Source organism: Podarcis vaucheri (assembly GCF_965113315.1).
Source record: "Podarcis vaucheri genome assembly, chromosome: 13".
Taxonomy (NCBI): domain Eukaryota; kingdom Metazoa; phylum Chordata; class Lepidosauria; order Squamata; family Lacertidae; genus Podarcis; species Podarcis vaucheri.
The window spans coordinates 54114808-54131848 of NC_138751.1; the positions used below are offsets into that span (position 1 = coordinate 54114808).

At 42.4% G+C, this 17041-nt stretch overlaps 1 protein-coding gene across 1 annotated transcript in view; it reads right to left on the reverse strand.

Annotated features, from left to right (window-relative positions):
* The window catches only part of AHRR (aryl hydrocarbon receptor repressor), a 55536-nt gene that overhangs the window by 16198 nt on the left and 22297 nt on the right, over positions 1-17041 (reverse strand). The window contains exons 4-7 of the mRNA XM_082194827.1: positions 6809-6909; positions 2903-2992; positions 2284-2413; positions 1683-1816 (exon numbers count right to left, since the gene is read on the reverse strand). Of these exons, the coding sequence (XP_082050953.1) occupies positions 1683-1816; positions 2284-2413; positions 2903-2992; positions 6809-6909 (455 nt within the window). The remainder of the gene's footprint in view (positions 1-1682; positions 1817-2283; positions 2414-2902; positions 2993-6808; positions 6910-17041) is intronic.

The following is a 17041-nucleotide window of genomic DNA, read 5'->3' on the forward strand; positions in this document are numbered from 1 at the left end:
CCACATGGATAACAGAGTGGAGACAACTCTGATGTGGCAAGGAATCATATCACAATCCAGTGAGGTGTGTCAGATAGAGTGTAAGACTTTGGGGTGACTTGGGCTTCAATAACTGTTTAGATGTGAAGTCGCTAGGTTTCTCTGGGCTGGTCTTCCTCTCATTTGCCCACAAGGAAGGAAGCAACTCTACAATTCTATGAGCTGAGATGTTAAAAACTCCATGTATTTCATCCTGAGCCACATGAAAGTATGAGAGTGGAAATGCGCTTTAAAAAGTAAGAAATCTGACCCACCTGGCTCCTCTCATTCTGAGATCCAGCTGTGCAGAAACAGCTGCCACCACTTTGGTTCTCAGAAAAATTGCATACTGTCCAAAACCTGCAGAAGGGCCATGGCTCGCTGGCAGAGGATGTGAGTTGCAATCAAATGTTTCCGAGCTCAATCCCTGGAGTCACTAGCTAATGCTAGGAGACCCTTGTCTGAAACCCTGCACAGCAACTGCCCCCAACTGTGGACAGTAGAAGGCAGCTTCCTGTGTGGAACCAGAAAAGCCATTTTGGTGCAAGAGAACCTCATGCACCCCACCAGCTGTGAATGGTTGTAGCCAGTGATCCTGTTCCACTGATGGAAGACTTCCAGCAGCAGAAAGGGGAAGGAAGCAATCTTTAACTCTCCCATTTCTCGCCTGTCATATACAGTGGTGCCTCGCAAGACGAAAAGAATCAATTCTGTGATTCTCTCCGTCTAGCGGTTTTTTTCATCTTGCGAAGCAAGCCCATTGAAGGATTAGCGGATTAGCGGCTTTTAGAGGCTTTTAGTGGCTTATCTGCTGATCGGATCAGCTGATAAGCAGCTTAGCGCTATTAGCGGCTTTTAGCTGCTTATCTGCTGACCAGATCAGCTGATAAGCGGCTTAGCGGCTTAGAAAAAGGGGGGCGGGGGGAAAAACCAGCAGGAACTCGCAAGACATTGTCGTCTTGCGAAGCAAGCCCATAGGAGATTCGTTTTGCGAAGCACCTCCAAATCGGAAAACTCTTTTGTCTAGCGAGTTTTCCGTCTTGCGAGGCATTCGTCTTGCGGGGCACCACAGTAGTTCCCTCCTGAAGCGTAGGCATTGCAGTTGCAATGTTGCACCCCTTTACTGCAATGTCGCAGCAGCAATGCCTTACGAAAATAATTGAAACTTACATGGGGGTTATGTTCTAGGCCCCAGTGGGCGTAAGCGAAAACTGTGTAAAGTGGGGAGCACCACCTAAACATCCCACCTGCTGCTCTCTCCAATCCAGATCAAAAATTATGTATCCCCAAATATCCACAACTAGGATTGAAGCTCTGGAGCCGGCAGGAGGCTGGAGGATGTGCAGGAAAGTTGTTAGCCAAGGAGGCTGAACAGTGTAAACAAAGCCCTGTTGTGCCTCCAGTCACTTCAGGGCTTCATCCACCCTCACTGCCGTCCTCTTCAGGCTCCAGGGAGGGTCTGCTTGCGAGCCATGAGGACATTTCCAGGTATGAATTGGATTATTTACTTATTTCCTGGCACTGCATGTAAACACAGTTGCACATGAGTAGAACATGCATAAAGGGGGGGGATGCCTTTATAAAGAATGCTCTGTTTCAAGATTTCTACATTTCACACACGTCATTATTTTGAAATGAACTAATAACACGTATGATTTACTTACACGGAAGCCAGAAGTACTGTCTAAAAGACAGCGAATTCGACAAGTGAAGCACCGAGTTAAAAAGGATGAAAAGTCTGATGGCGTACTGTTACCCTCCTGTGCTTTAAACATTTCATTAAGGATGAATTCTTCTCCTAAAAATTGTGAAACGAAAGTTACAATTCCAACAATGACAACAGATAAAACAGGCACACATCTGAGGAAGGGTGCGTCCGTGAGAGAGAGCGAGGGGAAAAGAGAGTGAGAACTCACATGCACACCACAATCATTTAAAGAACTTTGGGAACTAGTTTACCCCTCTTAGAACTACAATTCCCAGTACCCTCAAACTACAGTTCCCAGGATTCCTGGGGGCGGGGCTGCCTGTAAGGTGGAATCAGAGATTGAGATGGCAGGGAAGAGTAGCAGTGCATAGAGCAAAGGATGGGGGTGGGGGGTGGAGCAAAGCAAAATGAAAGCAGAGAGTGTGACCAATGGCACATGGGTGGGTAAATGAGATAAGGAAAGATCTCCCTACCTCTGCCCCATTTCTTCCTCCTTCCCTCCACACCATTATCTTGCAGGTATCTACTTGTATTGACAGACTGTTAACCAAACATACCTGTCTCCGTTGGCATATGTTGTCCAGAAATGAGTTGTGGCGGATTCATGGCCCAGTGTAGTTGTTTGCAGAAATCCTGCCGGTCATCCACATGAACATAATCATATATATTTTGATGCATTACATCAGTCTAGAATAATAATATTTGATTACATTCATACTGTCTTTTGCATCTGATTGCTCGCATTTTTTAAAATATAGCACAAATAAGTTTTGGGGTATGTTTCTTTTTGGAAAGCTAATACCTTTTCTCATAGGAAAGAATCAGTCTCTCCATTTCACTCCAACCTACAGCATTTAAATTGCTATAATGGCCTGGAAGAAGGGGCAACGAGGGGAGGTTTTGAGCCCAAAGGACAACAATTTTGTGTGTAAGTGAGCCCAACATGGTGGGCAACTGGATGCTATTTGGGTGGACATACTATAATCAGAGTTCCTTTAACACACAATACCATTTTGAGACTGTATACAGATTCTTCTTGGTGTATGTTTATAAAGGGATATGAAGTACTGGTATGATTTTTAGATTTTTTGACCCAAAAAATGGAGCAAAATGGAAGACTGAATATAAATACAGCAAAATATGTAAGACTCCACATATTTAATTTAATCCCCTTACCTGGTGAAATCCTAGATAATCCACAATTGTTGGTGATGCATAGAATATCATTCCATCAGCACTCACCACCAGAACAAAACCACTCAGTGACTATGGAAGAAGAAAAGCAAAGGAAGAAATGATGAAACAAAATGGCCAGAAATATATTTTACTTATTCATTACAGGTGTCATGTTTTTTCTTAAGCTGCCAAATAGTGAATATACACACATGGTAAATAATAAGGATTTGGGGTGGGTGGGTAATATTATTACCAGTGCTTTTTCCCAGGGGAAAGCAGGGGTCTGCATCCCCCTAAACATTTTGTAAATCTTTATACTTTTGTCCATTTACTGTATTTATTTTTCTCAACTTGAAGTATAAATGGTGATTTTCTTCAGTCAAAATGAGAGTACCCCTAAACTTTTTTTAGAAAAAAAGCACTGATTATTACTATCATCATCATCATCATCATCATCATCATCACAGCCTTCCTCTCAAAGGAGACCAGGGTGATGAAATGTGATCTTTACAGAGAAGATGTCTTCATGCGGTTTTAAAAATATATATCTAAATTACAGTAGTTCAGCAGGATGCCCTAACTATGAGCTTTCCTTGAAAAATCTAGTTATAAATCACTGTGTGGTATGGTACAACAAGCTGTATAATCCAAACCCTCTGGACTGGGAGCATTTCAGTGAACTTGATAATGCTTGTGCCTCCATATTTCATCAGGCTTTGGAGATCTTGGATGTCATTTGCTGATCAATGGCATAGAGCCAAGAAGGTGCCAGAGCCATGAAGAAGCTTCTTGTTCTGCTCTGAGCTGCTTCCCTCTTGATACTTGTTTTCCAGAGTCTGCAATGTTTACCCTGCAGAGATGCCCCTGCCTTCAGCCTCCACAAAGACTGCTCCTTTTGCGTTCAACTTGTACCGTCTTTCTCCTGCAACCTCTTATAGGAAATATTATGTGCAGTGGTTCCTTGGGATTTTCTTCTAGAATGCAGATCAACACTAAGGGCTCACCCACACTTCCATTTTCCCCACTGGGAAAACCCACTGTTTACCAGTTTTTCTCCAGATTGACATTTGCTGCAATTTAGTGCAAAAAAAATATGGGGATCTGTGCCTAGAAAGAACATGGCATGTGGAAAACCAGTCAGACGCACGTTTCCTAGGCATGGGTCAAGTGTGAACCAGCCCTACGCATGCAAGCTCCCTGGAACTGGTATTTTAGGATCTTATGTTGCTCTGTAACTTGCCCCATACATTGAATGGTCTGAAAAAATAATAGGTAATACAGCCAAACTCTGTTATAGTCAACTCTGGCCCTTTCCAGTTCCCAGATTGGGACCTGATAATCCGGCTGCTAACTTGTAAGGGGGAAAACAAATACTGTATGATCAAAACTCTTATCAATGTGCTATGAATCTTATATTTGTTTTGTTAATAAAACAGCCTAGCTGGCTTCTAAAATGTTTTTAGAATCCTTTTTAAAAAATGATGTTTATAGTACCAAGGAGACTTACAAATAAACAATGCTACTCTTTAGTCTATGAGAATAAATGACAGCATGTTGTATATCCATATGGATTCAATTACTGTAAAGTACAGGCAAAATTCCTATTCTAGGATAAGCACTTGAAACAAATATGCACCGTAAACATTTGTTGATGATAAAATAGAATGGGATTTTTTAAAATCTCAAATTTTGCAGAAGGAACAGAATCATTTTTTCTCTCCACCCCCCCCCCCGAGAAAAAAAGTACATGGCTTGAAAATGTACTCTGTTTTCTTTGCTCAATGTGTAGATCTAATTACATGGTCACAAAGTGCTACTTAACGATTAGTCCATCACAGTTCACAGTAAGTTTAATGTTCAAAGTATTTGTCAGATTAAAGTTATCATTTTCTTGCAAGAAGCGTGTTTTAGAAACATTAATGCAGACAAATATTGTGAGGTAGCCCTAACCTCTCTTGGCAACAGCTTTTATAATAAAGAGTGTATTTTCTTCCAGTGCTTTATCTGAAAGTCTGCCAAGCACTACTTCAAAGACGTCTTGGTCAAGGTCACAGTTAGTAAAAGGTTTTTTTGTTTTTTTTTTAAGCGAACTCCATAGCCACATTTATTTCTCTTACTATTGTTACTTGAAATAAATAAGAGTGGACTGTATTGCAATCTCCAGCAAGGAAGTTGCTATAGCTACCAAAGCATAAACCATCAAAGCCTTGAAACATGCCTTGCTTTGACATATTTTCAAGTCACGCAACATGGTACTACATTTTTAGACCCTGAACTTTTAGTTTATCTGGAACAGCTTCATTTATGAGCACATTGCCCTTTTTCTGCCCATTAGGGTGGGCCTATTTTCCAAATGGCTATTTTCAGAATTTGGAAACAGAACACACATCCCTGTTATTTCTTTCACAAGGATGTGGGCTTGTAAACATAGAGATGGGAAAGGCAGACAGGCTAGAGAAAGGGCCTTCCATTTGTACTAGGGCACACAGCTCTGTGTGTGTTGGATCCATTTTACAGTCAGGAGAAAAGGGACTGAGCCCCTGCACAAGAGGTCAGTCAACAGGAATGGCAAGTAAAGTGACTCAGGGGAGCTGAAAGATGCATGTTGTTTCAGCAGCTACCACACCTCTTCTGAAGGCTTATAGAGTGTGGTCTCACAGATCCTTCCCAGGACCAGCTGCAAGTATTTCTTTTTTATATATATATAAAATATTTATTAAAGTTTCACAAATTATATAATCAAACACAACAATACAAACAAAGACAAGAAAAAACAAGTATAATTTCAAATCCTTATTTTCTTAAAACTTATTTCACCGACCTCCTCATACCTCCCCTTTCTGCATTCCAATTTCAAATATTCAGTTCAGCAAATCCTCACCCTTAATTTTATCTAATTGTTAACTTTTCTTTTCTTTTAACTTAATCTTTACAGCTGTAAACCACTTAATTTCTAAAGCCGCATCATTCTAACACTCATTGATTTTACAATGTTTCTTAAGATAGTTCTTAAATTTCTTCCAATCTTCTTCCGCCGTCTCTTTTCCCTGGTCTTGGATTCTGCCAGTCATTTCTGCCAGTCCCATATAGTCTATCACCTTCATCTGCCATTCTTCCAAGGTGGGTAGATCTTGTGTCTTCCAATACTTTGCGATGAGTATTCTTGCTGCTGTTGTAGCATACATAAAGAATGTTCTGTCTTTCTTTGGCACCAATTGGCCGACCATGCCCAGGAGAAAGGCCTCTGGTTTCTTAAGGAAGGTATATTTAAATACCTTTCTCATTTCATTATATATCATTTCCCAGAAAGCCTTAATCTTTGGGCATGTCCACTAAAGGTGAAAAAAAGTACCTTCAGTTTCTTTACATTTCCACAGCTGCAAGTATTTCATTTTGCCCTTGAGGAGTCCTTTATTCCCAATGACCGACTTAGTCATGAGTCGCTCTGTTCCCTTTCGGGCTTATGGTGCTTCACTAAGGGCTTGTTAACGGTTCTCTTTTGTACCACTCTTTCCAGGCAGAGTAACATGTACTTGTGCACTGACCATTCACCCTGGCAGTCAGTTCCACCAGATGGCAGCCCCAGCTGAAGATTTGTCTGAGAGACACAGAAATAAGCAGCAACTGCCCAGTTGCTGCTTAGTGAATTTACTTTTGAATGAAAGCCACAAAAACTGCAACATGCCAGTCACTCACCTGTTTTCCTGTGATGGGTAGGAATCTACTACAAACAGAAACCTACATGCATCTTAGAAAAGCTGGATTTGTTTTTTTATTTCAGGCCATAACTAACATAAGTAAATGTTGGCAATCGGGCTGGTAAAAATGTATGAGAGGTCGGCGCTTTAGCAGTCTTATTTGCCGCTCTGTGTTTCAGAAGTTCAGGAAACGCTGTCTATCACTCACCTCCAGTAAGAATCCGCCTTCTGGTATAGCAGGCTCCTTGAGGATGTCAACTTCCTTTATTTCATGACCTGCGTGCTTTTTCAAACACTTCTCCTGAACAGCTGTTGGAAAGGATGAATCGGTACATATTTAACATAAGTGGCCATGTTTAAAACAACAACAGCAACCGGAATTTTATTGTAAGAAACTAATAACTAATACTAATAACTAAAACGAATAATTAGTAACAAACTAATCCAAATTATCAGGGACGCGGGTGGCGCTGTGGGTTAAACCACAGAGCCTAGGACTTGCCGATCAGAAGGTCGGCGGTTCAAATCCCCGTGACGGGGTGAGCTCCTGTTGCTCGGTCCCTGCTCCTGCCAACCTAGTAGTTCAAAAGCACATCAAAGTGCAAGTAGATAAATAGGTACCGCTCCGGCGGGAAGGTAAACGCCATTTCTGTGCGCTGCTCTGGTTCTAACTTTACCTTTAATCCAAATTATCAGTCCTCAATAGCCTGCAGGACCACAAACACCTGGTTCACAATGAGAAAGAGCCAGCCTGCACTTTGTGTTGGCAGGGCGACACAAGGCAGATGGGGATATGGGGCGGCCTGTCTTGTGTTCCCCTCGTTGCAGTTCTCACGGTGCTCCTGGGGAGGGTGTCCTTCCCCTCGGTGGCTCCCGTGGCTCCACCCTAAGCTCTGTGGCAGCTCCCATGGCTGTGGCTGGTTGCTCAGTCAGACACGGGGCTGGCTCTTTTGACAGCTGTTGCACCCACAGCACCCACTGCATGATATATAAAGGGTTGTGGTGTCTAACAGTGTCAGGCTCAACAATGCCAGCAGTAATGCACTGCCTTTTCCTCCCCCATGTAACTGTCTCCCCCTCTCCTTTTTCCCCTTGGGAGAATATTTGAATGTTTCTGTTCTTTGGTGTTTCAGATGCACAGCCAGACATTTAAGATACAGAAATCAGCAAGATACAACCTTCTCTTTTGAATAAAAAGGTAAAGGGACACCTGACCATTAGGTCCAGTCGTGGCCGACTCTGGGGTTACGGCGTTCATCTTGCTTTATTGGCCGAGGGAGCCGGCGTACAGTTTCTGGGTCATGTGGCCAGCATGACTAAGCCGCTTCTGGTGAACCAGAGCAGCGCACGGAAACGCCGTTTACCTTCCTGCCAGAGTGGTACCTATTTATCTACTTGCACTTCGTGCTTTTGAACTGCTAGGTTGGCAGGAGCAGGGACCGAGCAACGGGAGCTCACCCCGTTGCGGGGATTCAACCGTCGACCTTCTGATCGGCAAGCCCTGGGCTCTAGGCTTTAACCCACAGCACCACCCGCGTCCCTCTCTTTTGAATACTTGCCCCTTAAAATAAGCCAAAATTGCTCTCCCATTTGAGCTTTATATTTCCACGAGGAGGTACCATCTTCCAATAAGCAGCTCCAAGCGTTTTGCAGGTTGCGTGATCAGAGCCTGCCAATCTATCTTCCCTGGATGTGAGCAACTGCTGGGCACTCCGCCACCTCCGCAATTGAAAACCCCACCCTCTGCTTCCTTCCCCTCCTCCCCAACAGAGCTGTGTGTTTTTTTGTTTTGTTTTTTTCCAGAAACACCAGGGGGAAAACATGCCTTTGGTATAAAAGAATTGCGCTGAGTAACCAAGGCTTTGCTGTCACGCTATGAGAACAGACTGTCAATCTTTCCATGCAACTGACAGTGACCTGGCTCTTGTTTAAGCCCTTGCGTGCGAGCAGAGAGCCCACACTCCCCCAAGAAATGCCTCATAACAACAGCTGTTAAATATTGATGACGCCTGGCTCCCTCCGAGCGCTCTTCGTGAAGGTTAAGCCTTCATGTAATGGAACCTAATTCTGTATTTTTGTCTGCTAATAATAAAACCCAAGTAGTGGACTTTTAAAACAAGATAATAATGCATTAGAGGAAGAGAGGAAACCAGAAAATTAAAATAATCTCTCTTTCAAGTAAAGTTTTTCATTGCAGAATGGAAGAAAACTGAAGATAGTACAGCAGTTGTATTTGCCGGGATTTTCTGTAAGCAGAATATGTAAAGCTCTATAGCCCGAGGAATAGTAAGACTGGGTATAGAATTATGCCTGCAACACAATAAAAATTGTGAAAAATCGTATTCTGCTGTGCTGCCTCTAGCTTCACTTTCAAAAGGACCGGCGGGTTAGTAAATATGCAAACAGATTAAAAAAAAAAAAAGCTTTTTCTGCCTAAAAGGAAATTGTGTGTATGCTGAAAGTATGCTGGAAGGAGATTTGCACATAGCTGTAACATGTCAAAATAGTTTGACGTATACAGAACGCATTGCTACTCCTCACTTGCAAATTACAGTTCCGCGCAGGGTAGTTTCCATTAACTCTCATCGGAACAGACAACTTGCATACACGAACACTTAACTGACAGTGTAACCCACAGTGGCTTAGAAACATTTCTAAGACAAGAAAGTCACTTAAATGTGCAGGAAATAAAGATGTTCCAAGTGTTAAACACAAATATGGGGGCTAAGCTAGCACATTTATACAGGGAGCGCTTGATTCAGGATAGTAGATCTGGGACCCAAATGGTTTTTTCAGTGCTGAAAGATTCAATTAGGCCTTTATCGCTAAAAATACATTAGAACAATGTATTTAGCCATCACATGAACTGACCTGGCGATGCCTGTCTTTAGCCATTCAATCCAGATAAAGGGCTGGCCACATAGTTTAAGTGCAGGAGGATTACAAGTTGTATTATTGGATCTCAAAGTCTTTATCATTATTCATTATGATTTATTAAATTTGCATACTACCCTTCCTCCATATATCTCAGGGCGGTTCACAACATAAACATACAAGATAAAAAAACAAAGAAATACATAATAAAAACTTCACTGCTTAGCCAGGGGCCAACTCCAAATTATACAAAAGAACAATTAAAGCAAGTAGACGGCTCAATATATAATTAATTAAGCAAATTAATTAAGCATAACCTATTGCAAGATCCAATATATTTCACAACTACAACAATAATGACACCAATAATGCTAACAATAAACAAGATCCTACTTGCAATTCAACTCAGCCTTTATATTATTTATCCATTTCAATTCTTTTTGTTAAACCTATTGTACATTTATCACCTGAAGGTCTCCAAGCAACTTACAGCAATCCACACATAATCACTCAAACACACAAGTACCATAAGGGAAGAAAAAAGAGGGGGACATAGAATACATTAACATCACATTTATGGGGGGGGGGGGGACAAAAGCAACACACCTGCCATTCGATTTTGCACCCATCAAGATACTTCTCCTCCCTGGACTCAACAGAGACTCATTTTGCATGTGAATGTCATTTCTGAAGACTGGTTCTATACCTGCTGATTGTCAATTCTGGATATGCGACATAGCTGACTCTGTTATAGTATTGCAGTTTGGCAACTGAACTATGAAGCTGGGTAGTCCCGTTTTATATTCAACCTTTGCCCTGAGGCTTAGGGAAGCCATTCTGCTGCAATACTCCATTTGCAATATGGAAAAAATAATATTGACCTGTCTTACATGACGCATGATACTACCTTAACTCTTGGTCCATCTAGCCAAGGGCTGATCAATCTTGCCGGGTGAGATACTTTTAACAAAATTACACTTGGGAAAACTCCGTCAAGGCAAATCTTCATTCCTCTGAGCAGGTAATCAACACTATAAAATGCTATAAAGTCTGTCAATCATCTGGTGAGCAGATGTGTGTTCACAAGCACACAGGAAGTGTGGAAGATGTTTGAGTCGGTGGCTTTGTTTTTAGTATAATGCTCTAAATTTTCCAAACACAGATTTTAATTTCCATTGAACCCCACTGTCTATACATATGTTTATCACTCAATGTATAAAAATGCTAGCCAGAATGATATAAACAGGAGGAGAATTATACAAAATACTAAGGAGCTACGGGGAAATAATAGGAATTTTGTAAACTAGATTATTAATCTTTCCCTTAGAAATTTTCCACTCGTGACTGACCCAAAGCGGAAGGTCAGGTTTATAGCCAACGACATTTTGTCTTAGCCGGGAAGAAAGCAGAGGCAGTAGCTCATTTACACACTGCAAGTCTACCATAGATCAGACCTCTATTCCTCAGATCAAAAGATCAGTTTCATAACCACTTTTTTTTTTTGAGGTTGCAACTGAGTCTGCCACAGTCACGCAATCCCTAGCTCCAAATTGTTTTAACTCTTCATCTATAGAAAAAATAATAATTCTGTATCAATGAGATACCAGGAATCATATATACCCCAAGAAGCCATACAAATAACATACCTGGAAGAAGTATTACACTATTTACTAGTTAATAATGATGATAATGATAATGATGATAATAATAGTAATGCCTTCGTTCAGACCTTTCCTTCTCTAGTAAAACAACATGTTACCAGTATCAACAATACCATGTAAATTAAAAATGGAATGTTTATAAACATGAGAAATATCATGTTTAATATCAACATAACATGTAACATAATTATAACAGGACAACAATAATGAGTTGTGAATTACCAAGACCTTGCAAGCATAGCGCATGATGCTTGCACAATCACATGTCTTCGTAAACTGAACAGACAAAACAGTTAAATAAAGCACATTTGTTGCTGTGATCTCTATCTATCTATCTATCTATCATCTATCTATCATCTACCTTGTTGTGTCCACCTTTCCTTGGTGTCAACTCTGGCAGACAATACCAGTTCTGAGGCTGCGTCTCTTGATGTCCTAGGCAGGTTGGGTATATCTCTGTACTCAACCCAGGGTTTCACCAACTGTAGACCTCAGTCTATGAGGAAGAGATGTCTTTTGGGATTTCCACATCAGCTTTCAAAGAATGTAGCCTTTTAAGAAGGCAACGACTGGATCAAGCACTGGGTGGGCATCATCTGGTCGCAAGTGCCTATGACACTTTTAGCTTTATTATTTAATAAATGTGTGTGCCACTTTTCAAGCAAAAGTAGTTCCCCAAGAAGTTTTCAGGGTCTGCTCAGAAAGAGCTCTGAAGGATATGGCTAAGAATTTCTACACAACTGTATATTTAAAGCCTAGTCACATCAAGCACACAACAGGCAAGTGAAAACTCAAGTCAGAACTCATGTCTCTCACCGCAACGCCTTCTCTTTTGCTTCTGCTTTACAGCTTACAAAGTGGGGTTTTCCCTATGCTATGGAGAATTCTTTAGTGGTAGACCATTTGTAGCAACTGGAGAAACATTCAAGGAGTGAACAGCGATTTCCCGCGCTTGCCTACCTCTCTTTTGCTGCTGCTGCTGCTGCTGCTGCTATACAGGTTTGCAAACCCCAAACATACGGACAATATAAATACATTTACACATGCCATTAACCATCTGGATGTGTATGCATCTCACTGGAGCCTCCAGATGTGCAGTTTGTCTATACTCTATGTGTTGCCAAAAACAATGGTGCACGTGTGTCAAACATGCCCGTCACATGAAGTATGGAACCACTCTCGTCACAGCAATGAAAATGAGTGCAATAAGGGCAGGTTCAAAGTACCAGCATCAGGTTTTGTGGTGGTACACAACCACCAAGTGTAAGCTATCGCTTAAAAAATTAAAAAGGAATTTGGGCTATATTCTCAGAACGTTGCCAAGAAAGAAACAACTGCTGCATTATCAATCTCAAAACCTTTATCGGCATATAAACAAAATTCTGAAAAGTTTGGTACAATAAAATCACTCAGCAGATTTGCTGTATTATCATCCCCTTTGAATAAGGGTCATGGGAGGCGGGGTATTGTTAAATGGGCATGGTTAAGAGGATGGGGCTACAGCAACAGTGCCTACAAGACTGACACTGTTTTTAGTTACACCACTGTTCTGTTATTGAGTGTGCCAAGCAACAAAAAGCCTTGCACTTTCTTGGTGCTCCTGCAGTGGGAAAGGTGGGCTGCACCTTGAAATGCCAGAAGTTCCAGGTGGTGCTAAATGCCAGACTGTTGGTGGGGACAGGCTGACTTCTGCCAGAACATTACTGCAACGGCTGCCTATATGCTACTGTGCCAAGCTCAAGGTTCTTGCGTTACTACTGTAAAAGGTCCTTAGCAACTGGGTTTTAGCACGCCTTAAGGACGGCTTTCTTCCCTATATGCCTGCCAGATCCCTGAGGCCTTTGGGGAAGTCACTGTTCACCAGCTTCCATGGTTCAGACACAGGGCCTGTATCCACCGGGAGCCAAGGGTTCGGTACTGTGGGCCCAATTCTGTCAGACTCCCTCCTGGCTCAGAACAGAAAGGCTCCTTCCCTGATGAACTTCCCTTGCTTTGGTGAAGATCTTCTTATTTCGGCAGACATTCTAAGTAAGTTTTCTGATTATATGATCATTTTTACTGATTTTATCTTCATTACAGCTGTTGTAAGCTGACTGTGCACAACACTTAAAAGGGATAGAAATTATCGAAATAAAAAGATAGACAGAAGTCGTTCACTTTTCATGAAAATGCCAGAAAGATTTCCTTTGCTTCTGGAAGGTGATTTTAAACACACAAGGCTTTTAAAGAATTCTTATTTCTAATGAACTGAACTATTTTCCTTTTAGAAATTACTCTGAAGTATTTGCATTTAATAACCTTGCCTGATACCTTGTTTTGATATTAGGAGCAGCTGCAGGGAGGACACCTAGTGGTGATTATACAGCTCTGCATAAAAACCTCATTAGCAGCACTGGGCAGTATTCAGAATGCTATAATCTCTCTCCCAACGAAGTGTTTTCCAAAAATACACCAGCATAAAAATGCAAATACTTCAAAAATTAGTTTTATGAAACTTTTCATCCACACAATTTACATCTAGAGCGCTTCAAGTTCCACTTCTTCAAAGAAGTAGTAACTTTCTTACTGTTCACACAGAGCAAATATTCCTTAGGTCAGTGGTTTTCAACCAGGGTGCCGTGGTCAGGGGTGCTGCGGGCAACACTGGTCTCCGTTTCTCCTTCCTCCCCTCCCTCCCCTGTTGCCCTCTTGTGTCTCTGCCTCCCAAAGGCTTGCACAACTGTTTGTTGCAGCAGCCCTGGCTACAAGTTCCCCAGGTGAATGGTGCCTCTGGGGTTGGTCAGGGGGTGCTGGTTATCAGGAGTTGAGGTCACCTCGACTAAACCAGCAAGCGGGTGAGAAAGACTAGCCAGCCTTTGCTGTTGGGAATGGACAGACAAGTCCCAGGCCCCTGTGGAGGGGCTGGAGGGCAGCTCAGAGCCCAGGGGCGGCAGCAGTGGCTGCCCGGAGGATTCTCAAGGAGAGGAGGCTGAGGAAACACTCCACAAGGGAGGGTGTTCGAAAAAGGGTGAGAGGCTGCCTGCTCTATAAGCAAGGGGTGACATAACTGGGCTCCTCAGCCCCACAGGGGAGCCACAGAAAGAATGTAGTTGGTCAAGGGAGCCGTGGACTCAAAAAGGTTGAAAACTACCGCCTTATGTCACGGGTATATGTGGCCCCCAAGCCAAAAATAAATAAATGGAAGAGAATGACTAGATGATAGATTAGCAAGGAGAGAGATAGGGTATGGGGAGAGCGAAAGAGAATGAAAATATGATGGATGGATGAAGGGGGCTGCTCTCTGACACCGGTATGTGTCCCCCCAACCACTCTTCCCGCACAATGAATACAGTCTTTGAACCCCAAAATATTGCTAATCCTCTGGAATGTGTATGGGTTGCTTGTCCGTAAGTTGCCGCCTCCCCAGGCTTTGTTGCCTTGTTAAACCTTTCAGTCTAGACAGCCTTTCACTTCGTGGCTGCCTCAGTTGCTAGCAGAATCCGTCAGTGGGCGTTTCTTAAATCTTTTCCAACATAAAAGTTGTTTGACACCCAGTCCCCTCCTACTCTCTCTGCGCGGAAGTCTTCTGCGCAGGGTGGGCGTGGGTAGCGGAGGACCTGTGCTCTCCCCGCTGGTGTCCGGTGAAGAGTCCTGGAGCCCTCTCGCCGATTCCCCCATCAGCCCCTCTATATCCCTGGTGTTGCGCTGATTTGCTTCCCCATCTGCGGAGCTGCCTCTCTCCCTGCTGGGCCCTTCTCCAGCATCATTTGAGAGCCTTCCCTCCGCCTCTAGCTCCGATGTCAGTTCCCTGACATCCTCATTAGCCAAAGTGGGACAGCTGCACGGGGAGAGCAGCCCTTGTTGTGCCCCCAGGCCACCTAAGCTATCCAGCTGCCCTCCTAGATGATGGAGGACGTGGACCTATCCTCAGTGGAATTACAATTTCTTTCCCTCAAACACACATCCACAATTGTGGGAATTTTAAGACTAAAGGAGGCATGGTTTTTACACTGCTTGACTGTAGTAAAACTTCTAAGCGGACTGCAAGAAATAGGAAAATTATCAATAAGAACTTAAAATTATTTAAATGTTTTAAAATAATTAAAATCAAGGTAAAGGTAAAGGGACCCCTGACCATTAGGTCCAGTCGTGGCCGACTCTGGGGTTACGGCGTTCATCTCGCTTTATTGGCCGAGGGAGCTGGCGTACAGCTTCCGGGTCATGTGGCCAGCATTACTAAGCCACTTCTGGCGAACCAGAGCAGCGCACAGAAACGCCGTTTACCTTCCCAACGGAGCAGTACCTATTTATCTACTTGCACTTTGACGTGCTTTCGAACTGCTAGGTTGGCAGGAGCAGGGACCGAGCAACGGGAGCGCACCCCGTCGCAGGGATTCGAACTGCCGACTTTTCATCGGCAAGTCCTAGGCTCTGTGGTTTAACCCACAGCGCCACCCGTGTCCCAATTAAAAGTAAAAAGAGACTAAGATACACTGATGTCAACATGTTTGGAGTTTACATCTAAAAATGTAAACAGGCAGGGAGTCCCAGTGTGTAGGTACCACCGCAAAAACTAACAACTGCAGATTAACAAACCAGTTTCATAGACTGAAACTGTCAAGTGTGCACATAAACTGACCTAAACTTGTTAAGGGCTTTGCATACTAATAGTAATGCCTTGACCTTGGCCTGGTAACAAATCAACCCCGTGCAGATCTCTGAGCAAATGTGCCTTACTCCAGGCAGCAACTATGCCGCAATATTCTGGACTAATATTCTGCACTAATTGCAGTTTCCAGGTCAAGTGCAAGTGATTATTCTCAAGGTACTCAAGGTTACGCAGTAGCAGCAACTCGTTTTGTTGCTGTTAAAAAGTGTGGCACTTACTTGCAACAACTTCATGGTGAGTACCGGTACCTATTTTTCTAGGGGGGAAAGCACTGCATATAGATATTAAATAGCTCCGGGGATAAAATAGTGCTCTGTAGCACCTCAAACGGAGTTTGGATCTAGTGTAACTTTACTCCAGCTTAACTTATACTGGCTTGTTTTGCATTCGCTTCTTGTGCATCAGATTGCTTCCCTAATAATTATTAAATTCTCAAGGATGAAAATATGACAACACATTTATGCTGTGTAAGGTGCCCCCCATCAAATGTGGCATATAAACTACACTTAATATCTCAACATGTATACTTAATGCCAATAACCTCAAAGAAGAGAATAAAGTTAAAGCATATTGGTTTTTCTTTTCATTTGTTGATGGGGGAAGTTATGTTTTTGCAACTAATATATCACATTCAACCAGCTTAAGTTTCATTGTCTTGATTTTGTCCCTAACATAACATTTCTTCTCTGTACACCAAACAAGGAAGCAAAACTATCACTACAATAAGGGCTCATTAATCTATTCTCATTTTCTTGAAGAGGTCTTCAACTGAACTTTACCAAAAAAATTAAAGAAATTCTGAGGCAACGTGCAGGACATGCTTCATGTTTTGCTCATGTGTAAATTGCCATTCTGAAAACCTGTTGCCAGATCATGAAACACTGGAAAAATATCTTTAAAATGATATAGAACACCTTAAGTATATAGTAGGCCTGCAACACACATAGGGTTACATTCCAGGGATCACGCTTAAAGCCAAAATTATCTTTCCTGGAACCCCCCCTCCATCTCCACCCCCTTTCAATTATTTTAATTCCCCCCCCCATGTGTAAAGCTAAATGCGCACAAGTTAAATGTGTATGAGTTGCAGGCTTACTGTATAAGAAAATGAAAATGGTGTCTGTAGCATGACATTTTCATAGAATTTACCAAACACACAAAAAGCAAAAAATATCACAAACCTTTAGCTCGCCCCACTAATTTAATCAGGTGATTAATCAACCATCTAATGTTTTAAGCCCTAGTATCTAGTGATAGA